General features: G+C 32.6%; 2 protein-coding genes across 3 annotated transcripts; one reads left to right on the top strand and one right to left on the bottom strand.

The window, feature by feature from the left end:
* Positions 1-992: 992 nt before the first annotated feature.
* On the bottom strand, positions 993-2,112 carry LOC145958289 (uncharacterized). Its single transcript, XM_083075186.1, has 5 exons — positions 2,094-2,112; positions 1,929-2,021; positions 1,739-1,840; positions 1,354-1,638; positions 993-1,269 (listed from the first exon to the last, which is right to left on the bottom strand). Exons 1-5 carry the CDS (start codon positions 2,094-2,096, stop codon positions 1,186-1,188), a joined length of 567 nt encoding a protein of 188 aa, XP_082931312.1. The 5' UTR covers positions 2,097-2,112; the 3' UTR covers positions 993-1,185.
* Positions 2,113-9,546: 7,434 nt separating this feature from the next.
* Positions 9,547-11,776, top strand: LOC109791603 (1-aminocyclopropane-1-carboxylate oxidase homolog 1). 2 transcript variants are annotated; one of them, XM_020350913.3, is made up of 3 exons: positions 9,547-10,122; positions 10,344-10,680; positions 11,145-11,776. In XM_020350913.3, the coding sequence occupies exons 1-3, from the start codon at positions 9,608-9,610 to the stop codon at positions 11,400-11,402; spliced, it is 1,110 nt and encodes a 369-aa protein (XP_020206502.1). In that variant the 5' UTR covers positions 9,547-9,607; the 3' UTR covers positions 11,403-11,776. The 2 variants fall into 2 exon arrangements, with proteins under 2 accessions (XP_020206502.1, XP_020206504.1); XM_020350915.3 differs by having other exon boundaries at positions 9,548-10,122; positions 10,359-10,680.
* The last annotated feature ends 1,391 nt before the right edge of the window (positions 11,777-13,167 follow it).

The following is a 13,167-nucleotide window of genomic DNA, read 5'->3' as shown; positions in this document are numbered from 1 at the left end:
AGTTAGGTGGATTATTTCGCTGGAATGTCTCCAACCAATCTATCTCTGGTCGTTGGTTCAAATTACCAAGAGCCTAAGCCATCGCTTGTAGAGCATCAACGATTGCACAATCGTTCCTACCTCCTGCCATTACTTTTCTAATCCCCAGAAAAGTTAATAATTATACTCTAATTAAAAATAAACAACAAACTTAATCAATCGTCATACTAGCATATCAATAAGTTGAACAATCAATTCATTACATCATTCATCTACCAAACAAACATAGTAGACTCATAACTCACGGCCGATTGGATCGACCTGTTCTGATACCACTAAATGTGACACCCTTACTACCCCAACACATACATTGTAATAATGTAATTAAATTAAGAAAAATAAACTTTCAAAGTTGGTAAAAGGGTTCACATAAAAACCTTTAGAAACATTCTTCGATATCCAAAATATTTTGGAAATGAAACTTGGAAAATAAAACATAAGAGGTTATAAATTGTTTTCAAAATAATAAGTACAACTTCATTTACAAATAAATTCCATGTCCTAGAAGTCCTCTGCCCCGATGTCACAATCACTACAAAAAACTTGTTTGTTTGCGGCGGTTTTTTAGTGAGAGCGACGGCGGTTTTGACCGCCGTAAACTTATATTGCGACGGTTTGTTAACCGCCGCAATCTTGTGCGTCGCGACTAAATTTTGCGGCGGTTTTCTAAACTGTCGCAACATATTCGATAAAATTGCGACGGTTATAAAATTGTCGCTATTTTGGAAACTGAAATTAGTAAAAAATTTGTGGCGGTTTTCAAAAACTTTGCGGCGGTTTTGAAAACCGCCGCAAATTTGAACATACATTTTAATTAACAATTTGCAGCAGTTTGTAACCGCCAAAATTTAGTTCGCATCCAATTTATAATTAAATGTTTTTCATAATTACATTTTCAACCTGTTTGTTTAAATTCTTATCTCAAACATGTGATCAAGATAAACTAATACAAATGATACAAATAAAAATGTCATTCATTAAATAAAGATATTAAATCCAAATTTAGTACATAATAGATTTGCATCTTTCAAACATAGAAATGGTCCTTAAGTTTAAGAAACTTAGGCACATAAAAACAACGAAATATAAAGACGGTCCTAAAAGCTCCTAACAAACTAAAATTGTGGCAAATATCTAAATAGTCTCTCATGATGATCCTCCATTATCTTCAGGAATATGGCTAGACTGAGAAGAACGTCTCAAATCTGCTGGAGCTTCCAATTCAGTTGCCTGAAATTAAAATAATAACAAATTAGATTTGAACTTTTACTTAGACAATAAAATTTACAATTTTTTAAATACTTTATTTTATACCTGATTTCCTTTAACAATTTGCATAAGGAAAGCTAATTGTTCCTTCAAAACATCAACTTCACCAACTCGTGCCTTAAGTACTTCAACTTCAGATCGCAATTGTGCTATCGTGGCTGCATCTGATGAAGATCCTGACCTCGTAGAGGAAGAATATGATCCAATGATTTGAGTTGGAGTAACCCCAAGTCCCATGCCTCGAACATATCCTGGATGCTCCTTTCCAAACACTTTCAAGAATGCCTCATTCTCAGAAGAAGTCTCCTGAATTTCATTATGCAATTGTTCCTACATATAATGTTGAATACATAGATAAATAGTAAAAGATTACTTATATGAGTGAAAAGCAAATGGCAATTGAAAATTACAAATAATATATTGTACTCACATATTTTTGTCTAGCATCTTCGTTCACAAATGATCCATCCTTCTTTTTATGAGCAATAGGATACATATCTCCTCTACTATAACGTCGTCCATATTGCACTTCCTAACATTTTTCACCATACCAAAAATAATTATACAAACAATTTTTTTCAATTTCTTCAAACAAAATAGACTAAATGAACTTTACATACCAACTCATCCCTTTTTCTTACTAATGTCTTTGATCCTAGAGTGTGTGGGATCAATAACTTTTCACGGTTTGTTGCATTTTTATCAGATATGTCCTACATTTAACAAAATTAAAAGTCAATATATGTAACCAAACTTATAACCAATGGAAGATGAAAACATATTACCATTTGTTTAGAACTCGTCCGAAATTTTAAAATAAGGCATTTATAACATAATATAACACTTAATAAATTGATAAACATATATTATTTAGACAATACATATGAAATGCATATGCTCTTAGTAAAAAATAATACATTCAATAACATCATTTTAAAATAAGGCATTTATAATCGGAACTAATTAAAATAAATAGTAAAAAATAATAATTAAAAGGAGTGAAGTTTCTCTAATAATTAAAGATAAACTCCTACAAGCATAGAGGCTTTGAATAAAGATAAACTCCTACAACCATACATGCTTTGATATAATGAAAAATTGTTTGATGACTAGTAGTTTACATTACAAGAGTTTCAATTATTCAAGTTTGAGTAGAATTTACCTCTAGGATGATATACTTCTCGCTTCCTTTTTTCGTATTTCAAAATAACCCTTTATTGGCTGTTCATAAAAAGATAAATGAAATGGTGTTAAAGTTGAACCAACCAATCTATTGAAATCACTAAACTTGTGTTTGTGTTTGACTAGGCTAATTTATCATGTGACAATCTTATGCTTACTGGAAATAGGGACAAGTGTTGCCTAAATACTTTTGGAGCTTAAATAATAACTGCAAGGTTTGTATAGTGCAGGACAAATAATAGCTAGGAGTGTTTAAAAAACTATATTAAACTAAACTATTGTCTAAGCTAAACTATACTAGATTATATAAAAAAAATATAAAAAAAAAGCTAAACTAACTTTTATAAAAACTACACTAAACTATATTTTAAGTTTAGATTTTAAAAACTAAACTATTATAAAAACTAGTTTACACTAAACTATATTTTAAGTTTAGTTTTTAAAAACTAAACTATTATAAAAACTAGTTTACACTAAAAAAGATAAGGTGATGCTTTTAAACATATGGACTCGTGTACAGTACAGCAGCCACTCAATTTGACCATTAAGCTTATACAATAGATAAATTGGGTACTCTTGTCAAAGTGAAATGCGGTTACAATGATGCAAATTAATGCACATGATTCAGACCAAAGTCTAAGCTACATGAATCATGATTCCAGCAACATTAAAAAAATAATAGTGTGCAGTACCACTCTAGGAATCTACACCATACATTACGTGCAATGAAGAGGATACTACATGAATATTCATTTTTAACTAATGAAGATTCAGGAGAAAGTGGGGACATGGATTATGCTATCTCATGTCTTGGCTATTTTAAGCACGGGTTCTGCTATGTGCATATGAGGTTATGCTTGCCACTATAAGCTGGCTGCACGACACTAGCTATGACATTTATGGTTAATGCCCATGTGGATAATGGATTACACACTTCTGCCAGATTTTGTCCCTTGCCAAAGAATTACTCAGTTTAATAGTAAAATATAGATATTGTAAAGCAATCGATATGGAGCAAAATAAATGAAAAACAAGGGAGATGAAAAAGGGGTAAAGGAGAATGTGTGGCTTACTGTAGAATGCACTATATTGTTTTAATTACAATAATAAACTGCACTTCATTCTAAACGTGACCAATGGAAATGGCTCATTGTTGCTATACAGATCGACAATGATCTATGTGCATCATCGTTGAAAGTGAGCACCTAAGCGAGTAATTAGCAGTTGTTTAAGATATTTTAATTAAACTAGGATATCTTGTGAAAAGATAAGATCATTTTAGAGAAAGTGAGAGACAAATCAAATTGAAAGAGTTGGTAACATGCAAGAAGTCAATTCACTTAAACTTTCAATAAGAAAAAAGAAAAAGAGAGAGTTGATAATTACATACATGATACATGCATATATATATATATATATATATAGGTTAATTTTATTTTTTAAAATTTGATCAAATTTGACAAATTATTTGCATATTTGTGATAAAAAGAATAAAAATAAAAAGTCTGGCAGGGGACAAAATAAGAGAAAATACAATCTTGAATTAGAATCCATGAAAATAACCATAGAAAGATGAATAAGAGAAAACAGGGGACAAAACTCCTTTTGGTCCAAAGCAATCTCAAGTTAATTAAGGTTGAAAGTCAAAACCTTATATTATATTAGAACCGTGTCTTCAACTTTAGCAGCTTCCTTTTCTTTTTCATTTTAAAACAGGGACAAGTTTGGGAAGAAAATGGCTTAAAACACCCTATATGGTCATATTAAAACACAATGTATTAAAATGATGCGAGAAAATCATGTGATTATGTAACTTTGTTTAAAAATATTCCTAGATATATAATACACGATTGTGTGTAACTTTGTAAGCACATAATGTTACTAGAAACATACACGATCAAGATTGGACACCACGCAGCACTTTACACCTTCTTGTTAGTTTCCTAGCAGTGTAAAATTATCACAAAATAGAGGTATAACAACTAAAACAAAATGATCCAAACCCTACACCAGATGCACATATCAAAGGAGCACAACATATTTTCAGAAATAGAAAGCATAAATTTATGTCTTTATGCAAAGCAACAGGCTATGTAACTGTAGAAACACAAGTGATAGAAATATACCAGTAGAAATAGATCCACGGGAAGGACCAACAAAACCAGGATTAGAAGAAAGCCTTGATGAGGTTCTGTCTGTACTATGTAACTGCAATTGTAGCAACAAAATTAAGTGCAAATATAAAATGATATGAGCACGAGCGATAGAATAAACATAGGAAACTGAGAAATTGAAGAGTAAAAACCAGAGAGTAATCTTCAATAGATATATGCAGCCCCTCCAACTACTGAGAAAGTTGTCCAGAGGCAACCAAGTTGGTGTGGGATTTAAGAACCTGTAATCAGAAAAAGTTAGATGAAAATCAAATGAGATCAACAGCAGGAGAAACCAAGCTTTATGAAAGACTGCGCATTTTCATTAGACATGATCCCATCGTTTAATACAAAAGAAACAACGAAATAAGTGGAACTAGAGATCATTAAATGGACTTCATGCCATAGGACATGAATTCACCGAGGCTAGGAACAATCTAAAGAGTTTTAACAACATCCCAAGGCTTGAGAACCTATGAGTATAAATATCCAAGAAATGTGAAGCATGAAATCACTTACATTAGACAAACTCCTTGTAGCTCTAAGAGTCCATGAGGTTTCTCTAGCTTTACATATTGAAGAATCAAGTCATAAAAGCAGAGGTTTTTCATTTTTTTTGGGTAAATAACCACAGGTTTGAGAAGAAACATACTTAAACAGTTTCTAAACTTCGTATGAAAGAATCTGAAATACGTTCTAGTAGATCAATAGATGATGAAGTGACTCCCGTAACCAAAACTAAAACTTTAAAAAGGTGCTAGATAAGGAAAATATAAACATTTTTTTGAACAAAAATGACACGTACAAGGAGCCCCAAAAGATTTGATAATCAGACAACGTCAATAGTAACAAGTTAAAAAAAATAGCTTCCAAATAAATTACGGTTACAAGGTACCTAGACACTAGTATCCTTTTCAGTTTTCACAAGAACCTTGGGTATGAAATTAAGAGTGAGTTCACAATTAGTTAAAAATATTTAGCAAGATGAAATTTTAAAAAAAATAAATGAATAAAATTGATAGAGAAGTTGGGTTTGTTTCAATGCTCTAAACATAAAAATGTAAGAAACTATTCATTAATAAAAAGCATTAATCCATAAAACTTGCTATATTCAATTACAGTAACTATACTTGACTACAAAATATTAGTTAGTTCCTTTTACCAATTATGTTTTAGGTTTAGACGTAATTAAGCAGCAAATCTCAATTGAAATCAAATTCTCTCCTACAAATCAATTGGTTTAGGCATTTTGGCACTGATTTAAATTGTAACAAACTAGGAAAAAGTTTAGTACTTCACTTTATTTTCAATACAGTTTCACTACAAATTGTTGCGGCAAGCATATTGACAGCATTAAAACAGTAGCAACCAGCAATGCATCAAATCAAATCCAGCAGTATTGTATTTCTCAACCACACCATACACACTGTTCGGCTAGAGAAAATAACCACATTCTGTTTTCTAAATGCAAAATAAAAGTTGTCTTTAACATAAGAGAATTCACATCTTACATAAACCTTTGTTTATCCAGAGCAACTTAGCTGCGACTTGTGTCAGCGAAGAAGCTGCAACCACATGGAAAAATCAATCAACATAAAACCCAATATCTCTGTTGCTCTGTGAGCAAGTTTGTAACTCACCGAACGAGGCAGAGGAAAGTAGAGGTTGGGAGCCCGTGAACCTGTGGTTGTGCACAACGTTCGTAGCAGGCTAGAGGCGTGACTCTTGAGCAGCAAAGGCGTGACCGTGATCGACAAAGAAGAAGAAGAATGGAGCGAGAGAGATGAAGAAGAATGGAGCGAGAGAGATGAAGAAGAATGGAACGAGAGAGAGGGGGATTATGTTGTTCAGGGTTACGTTTCTGATGAGAGGGGAAGGAACATTTAACTTTTGGGGAAATTTTTAACCTACCTGCGGCGGTTCTATAATAACCGCCGAAAAAAATTGAAAATTGCGTCTGTTGCTTCAAACCGCCGTAATTTTAATGTTTTTAGGCAAAATTTAAAAAGCGCAGGCGGTTCTTTAAAACCGCCGCAAAATATGCGACGTTATTTCTTTTATTTGGTGTAGTGAATATCAGAGTATACCCATAACTCAACTGTTGGTATTCTAGATGCCACTCATAGCCGGATCTTCCTCACCTAAAACATCCACAAATTATACGGTGAGAAAAGAAAATATCTATATGAAAAGCACACAAGAAAAATCCATAATATCGTCTCATCATAACTCGTTACTTATTAAAGTATTTACAAGCATTTCTATCTATCCTACTTCTATCAATCACGCAACATCTTCACATCACAATTCACAATTACACCAATCCATCACAAATCTTGCGATTAACCCTATGCCAAGGTCACGCCTGTAGCATCTCTTGCTCAAGGTCGTGCCACCCCCAACATAAGCATTAATTGCCCCACAATCCCACCCTATGCCAAGGTCACGCCTGTAGCATCTCTTACCCAAGGTCGTGCCACCCCCGACATAAGCATGAGAAATCACACATCCTACACTGTGCCAAGGTCACGCCTGCAACATCTCTTCCTCGAGGTCGTGCCACCCCCGACATAAGCATGAAGAATCACCCATCCCATACTATACCAAGGTCACGCCTGTAGCATCTCTTGTCTAAGGTCGTGCCACCCCTGGTCACAAGTGTGAGGAACCACAATCACATTCACATCCACATCCACATCTCAATTCCACAATACATCCACATCCATATCCACATCTCAATTCCACAATACACACACAATCCACACAAAATAGTGGTTCACATACCCCTCAAGGAATTCACCATGAATCCTCATCCTCATCTAGATCATCAATTTTACCAAATCATGTAATAATAATATTTATCATCAATTTTACCAAATCATGTAATAATAATATTTATAAATTAATATAAAACCAGATTAAATCGCCAATTTAATAAAATCTTAACCCAAACAATAAAACCCCCAATTTTTTCAAAACCTAACTCACAGGCACTTTTCTACGATTTCGTTCTCTCTCCTAGATCATCATTCTTACAAATTAAATATATATTTATAATCCTCAACCCATACAGAATCTAATGGTATCATTAATTTCTCAAACAGAAATAATCCAATTTTTCCAAAACCTAACTTACAGACACTTTTCTATAATTTCGTTCTGTCTCCCAGATCATCATTTGTACAAACTAATCATATATTCATAATCCTTAACACATACAGAATCATATAAAATCAATAATTCTCCAAACAGAAATAATTATAAAATTACTCATAATCCTAAGGACTCTTCCTCTACCCAATTCTCTCATGTAACTCTTCATATAAATAATTCCCTTTTCCCCCGTACCTGGATAAACAGTAGCTGAAACTAAGGATCTGGTTGATCTCCTCTGCTGGGTTCCCCTCGGTCTTCAGAGAGTACAGAAGAAGAGAGGAGAGAAAAGAAGAAAAGAACTCAGAAAATGAGAGGTATCCTTTTTGGGAGTGGCAGAGTGCTCTATTTATAGGCATCAGGCTTCACCAGAACGGCCCGTTCTCAAACCAGAACGGCCCGTTCTGGGGTGCATTTAATACTCACAACGGTCATATTTTGGAACGGCCCGTTCTCAACTCTGGAACGGCCCGTTCTCAATTTGGGAATGCCCCATTCCATTTGGAAACGCCCCGTTCCTATCTAAAATCTGTAGACAATTTTTGTATTCTGGAGCAACCCGTTCCAATTCTGAAACGGCTCGTTCCGGGCTACCAAAAGTAGGTCTATTTAGTAATTCGGAACGGCCCGTTCCAAATGTAGAACGGCCCGTTCTGGCCTACTAAACCACCTTAATTGGGCTCTTGGCCCAGTAAAAATTGGGCTGTTAGAAGTTATATAGACAGTAAACATGTAAGTGGAGATGAGAGTAAGGGTAGGTATTTCATGGAATATAAATCATTTGATGTAAGTTAAATAAAATAATATAAAAGTTAACAATTTCTAAAAATATAAAAATAATAAACATAACAACATTTTGAGTATCATCTATTTTTCCTAGTCATTGTTGTAGAGGTTCAATCTCTTTCCATAATTCATATATAACCTCATTCAAAATTATATATTGAAATTGAGATCTTAATGTGATAAATCAACTTACTCAATTCAACATTAATAATTCTCTTTTTTAACTTTTTTCCTACTAAATTTAATGTTTGTATTAACAAATATTTTAGATTTCATGTTCAACACATGAAATTTAAAAATTAAATAAAATTTGATACATTTATCTTTATATGATGTTGATCCACAATCTCGAAGTATTTATTAGTTTCTTGATCTCGTCCATAATAAAACAAAACATCTATAACTCATTTTTTTTATAAAAAGGTGTTATGTTTTTCTAATGTGTGATTCTTCTTCTCACGTAAAATAAGTTATCAATTTCTAAATTATGTATAAAAATTTGATAATAGTGAGAAAGGAAAAAAAAAGTAGTACCTTTTAATTTTGATGAAGATTAAAACGTGAGATTAAAAATAAAAAATAAAAATAAAAAAGGTGGTGAATTGGATAGAACATGAAGATATAATAATAGATGAAAAATATAATGGAGGATAGAAATTAACATTTCTCTTTATTCTAAAAAAAATAAAAATTACTGTTAACAAATAAAGTGAGATGAGAACTTTACTTATGATGACAAATGTGTTATGTGGTATGCCATAGTATTATATTACGAGTTAATCATTTATACACTGTCAGTATAAAGTTGTTTTACACTGACAATCAATTAAATCTTTTAATTGTGTCATATCACTGTTAAAAGTAAATATATTTATAGTAATATGACACAATTAAAAAATCTAATTGATTATCTAAACTTTTTTCACATTATATAGTTGATTAACTCTTATACTATTATATACTACACAAACAAGAAGAAACATCAAAGGAAAAACAAAGTGCTGAAAACAAAGGGGCACAACATAATGGCTCTTGTGACCCCCGTCCAAATTTCAACAAATTCCGACCGTTTCCAACAACTTAAGATCTTCGACGAATCCAAGGCCGGCGTCAAAGGCCTCCTTGACTCCGGCATCACCCACGTGCCGCCAATTTTCCTCCGCCCTCCGGAGGACCTCGCCGTCGACGCCCCACTTTCCGGCGACACCCACTTCACGGTTCCTGTCATCGAACTCGCCGGAGAGCACGCCGCCGTCGTGGCGGGAGTGCGGCGGGCGGCGGAAACGGTGGGGCTCTTTCAGGTGGTGAATCACGGGGTGGCCGCGAAGGTGGTGGAAGAGATGGTGGCGGCGGCGCGTGGGTTCCACGAGGCGGCGCAGGAGGTGAAGAGGGTGTACTATACGAGGGAGAAGGAGAAGAAGGTGAAGTATGGAAGCAACTTTGATTTGTATCGGTCGAAATTTGCAAGCTGGAGGGACACTCTCTTTTGCGCCATGGCTCCTCCACCTCTTCATCCACCAGATTTGCCTTTGCTTTGTAGGTAATTGTTTTTAAACCTTTCTTATCTTTATTAATAGTCTACAAATAAGAATATATATAAGTATTATTTAGTAATTAATCGAAGTTTAGTAATATTTAATATAATCCAGAATTATATACAACTTGTATATAGATTTGGTTATGCATGATGTTGGTGCAATTTATACAAACTTTAATAATAAATAATTTGTGTTAAGAATCTAATTAATTGATTCTGTTAAGTGCACAAATTTACAGGGATATAACAATGGAGTACTCAAGGCAGGTTCAGGCATTGGGGAGCCTTTTATTTGCATTACTATCAGAAGCACTTGGACTCAAGTCTGACTACCTTGAAAGTATGGATTGTGCAAAAGGGCACTCGATTCTTATGCACTATTACCCACCATGTCCTCAGCCTCATCTTACTTTGGGCACAAACAGACACTCAGATCCAGGTTTCCTCACAATTTTGCTACAAGACCACATTGGTGGCCTTCAAGTTTTGTACCAAAATGAATGGATTGATGTTCCCCCTATTCCTGGAGCTCTAGTAGTAAATATTGGAGATATGCTACAAGTAAGTCCATTATTTTCACCCTTTAATTAATTAGAAAAAAAAAATTTAACTCACTATAATATAACATTTGAACTATTCACATATTTTAAAATTGTGATTTTTTTTATACTAATATTTTTAACATGGAGTATCTATCAATTTTATTAATAATTAGTCTCTATAAAAAAAATCTAATTGATCATTTCTATTAGTTATTGTACTTTCATTTATAAGCTTGAACCCAAAATTTTGTTTAAAGAGATCAAATATAGTGTCACATATTTAACAAAAAATGTGGTTCGAATATTATCTAATTAAGAAGAAAAAAAAAATGTGAGTACATGCAGGCATGGTGATCAAATGTAATGTTCCCGATAAAAAGTCTCCATATAGTTCATACCATACAAGTTATTCACAAATATGACTGGTACTAAGCTTCCTATTGGTTCCATAGTTGAGGACAAGTTCATGTTGCCATGTTGCAGCTTTTATCCAATGGCCAATTTAAGAGCGTGGAGCATCGTGTTGTGGCAAGCCATAAAGGACCTAGGGTATCAGTTGCATGTTTTTTCACTCTTGATAACTACCCCTCTGCTAGAATGTATGGCCCCATCAAGGAACTACTATCAGAAGACAATCCCCCAGTGTACAGGGATACATCATTGCAAGATTTCAATGCTCACTATTATAGTAAAGGACTTGATGGGAATTCTGCTCTTAAGCATTTTATGTTACAGCAATAAAAATGCAGGTGTAAATCTTATTATTTGTTGGTCTTCCATAGGGTAAAGTGGAAGAATCACAGCATAGCTTAGTACTAGGCTACAAACATAAAGGTTGTTGACAATAATATTGATTTTGACAATTGGACAAATAGCTACATAGATGATTAAAGAGTCGCTTGAAATTAGAAAACATTATCATATTAGTAAGAAGTTAAGCAAATGTCAAAGAAGACTTGTACAAGTTTCTACTGTTATCTTATTCGGTGTGGTATGATTATGTCTTGGAATAACAAAAACCATAAATGTTGAACAATTGGTCTGGAAAAACAAATGATATTTGTGTCAAGTTCCAGCCTCTCAAATCATTATAATTAAATATCCCGTTAGACTTATTTATTTTCTTTATTTTCTGTATTTTCTATTTTTCATTTTTTTTAATGTTTTAATTGGTGAGCAACTCGGCAAATCACGTTGAGTTTAAATCACTTTTTGATTAATCCAATAAGAAATGTTCATTGAAGTTAGTTTATGTGACACAAAAAATTTGAAAATTTTTTAACTCTACATCCCTTAATTATTAAAGCAAAGAAGTTTGGGTTTATGAATCTTCCACATGGAGTGTTGTAATTGGTTGGAGAAATATCTCCCCTCCATGTTGGAACGAAAAACAAAACAAGAGATAAAAAAAAATAAAAAAAAAATAAAGTCACTAGAAGGTTTAATATTTTTTATTTCTAAATGCATTAAAATAATTGTGTGAATTTTTTATTAATTTTTTTATCCATATTAAAAGATTATATTTTACTAAATTAATATTTAATAATAATAACAATAATAAAATTATTTTTAAATTGTCAAAAAGTGAAGTATGAGTTATTAAAAAGTGAAATATGAGTTAATAAAAAGTGTAGGTGCTTAGAAACAAATTTTATTGGAGTAAAAATTATAAAAATATAATATGAATTACTTATAAATGATTTAACATAGTGGGATATTAAAAGTGAAAGAAAGTTGCTTTAGAAGCAACTTCCATTATAGATACTCTAAGGTTGCAATTTAAAATCTTTAAGAAAGGTAATTGTAGGTTTGAATTGTATAGTTGAACCAATTGTTCAAGATGATATACACAATAATGTTCCACTATTTTGTCACATGTGTTTATACTAAAAAATTTTCTTAATTTTTTGTCACAAGTTCTATTTTAATATGTTTTTTTTTTTTGCTATTTTCATTTCTTAAAATAAATGATAAGTAATAATTTTTTATTAGTCTAATTGAAATTGAACCCAATTTTTTTAAGATTTCAAATTTAGATTTAGTTAGAAAAGAAGATTTTACTAAAAAGTAATTAGTCAAATCTTATGACATAAAAATTTATTATAATATAAGTATCGTCGATAAATATATTGCACTAATAATATAATTAAAAAAAATTAGTAAAACCCATTAAAAAGAAAACTTGATACCAAAGGTCCAAAATATGTATAGAATATAAAATAAAGCTAAAATGAAAAATGAAAGAGACAGTCCATGAAATCAGTCGAGTAAAGAGCAACGAGGTCTCCAATTTTCACTACACAGCTACACGTTTTCAACTGAATGATATCAGCCTCCTTAATATCGGGGATTATGTTTGGGAGCTTTGATTAAACAATATCATTAACGTCATATCCATTTGAGACACACATGCTATATATACTATACATCCAAATAACGTGGTTAATTATAGGACTTAGGGACTCCAAATATCAGAGTAAGAGAAACGCAAAAGACTTGGTAAAGA

The sequence above is a fragment of the Cajanus cajan genome, chromosome 1, assembly GCF_000230855.2.
Source record: "Cajanus cajan strain Asha chromosome 1, NIPB_CcT2T_4, whole genome shotgun sequence".
Taxonomy (NCBI): domain Eukaryota; kingdom Viridiplantae; phylum Streptophyta; class Magnoliopsida; order Fabales; family Fabaceae; genus Cajanus; species Cajanus cajan.
The sequence above is the reverse complement of the archived record's forward strand: the minus strand, read 5'-3'. Positions and strand labels throughout refer to the sequence as shown.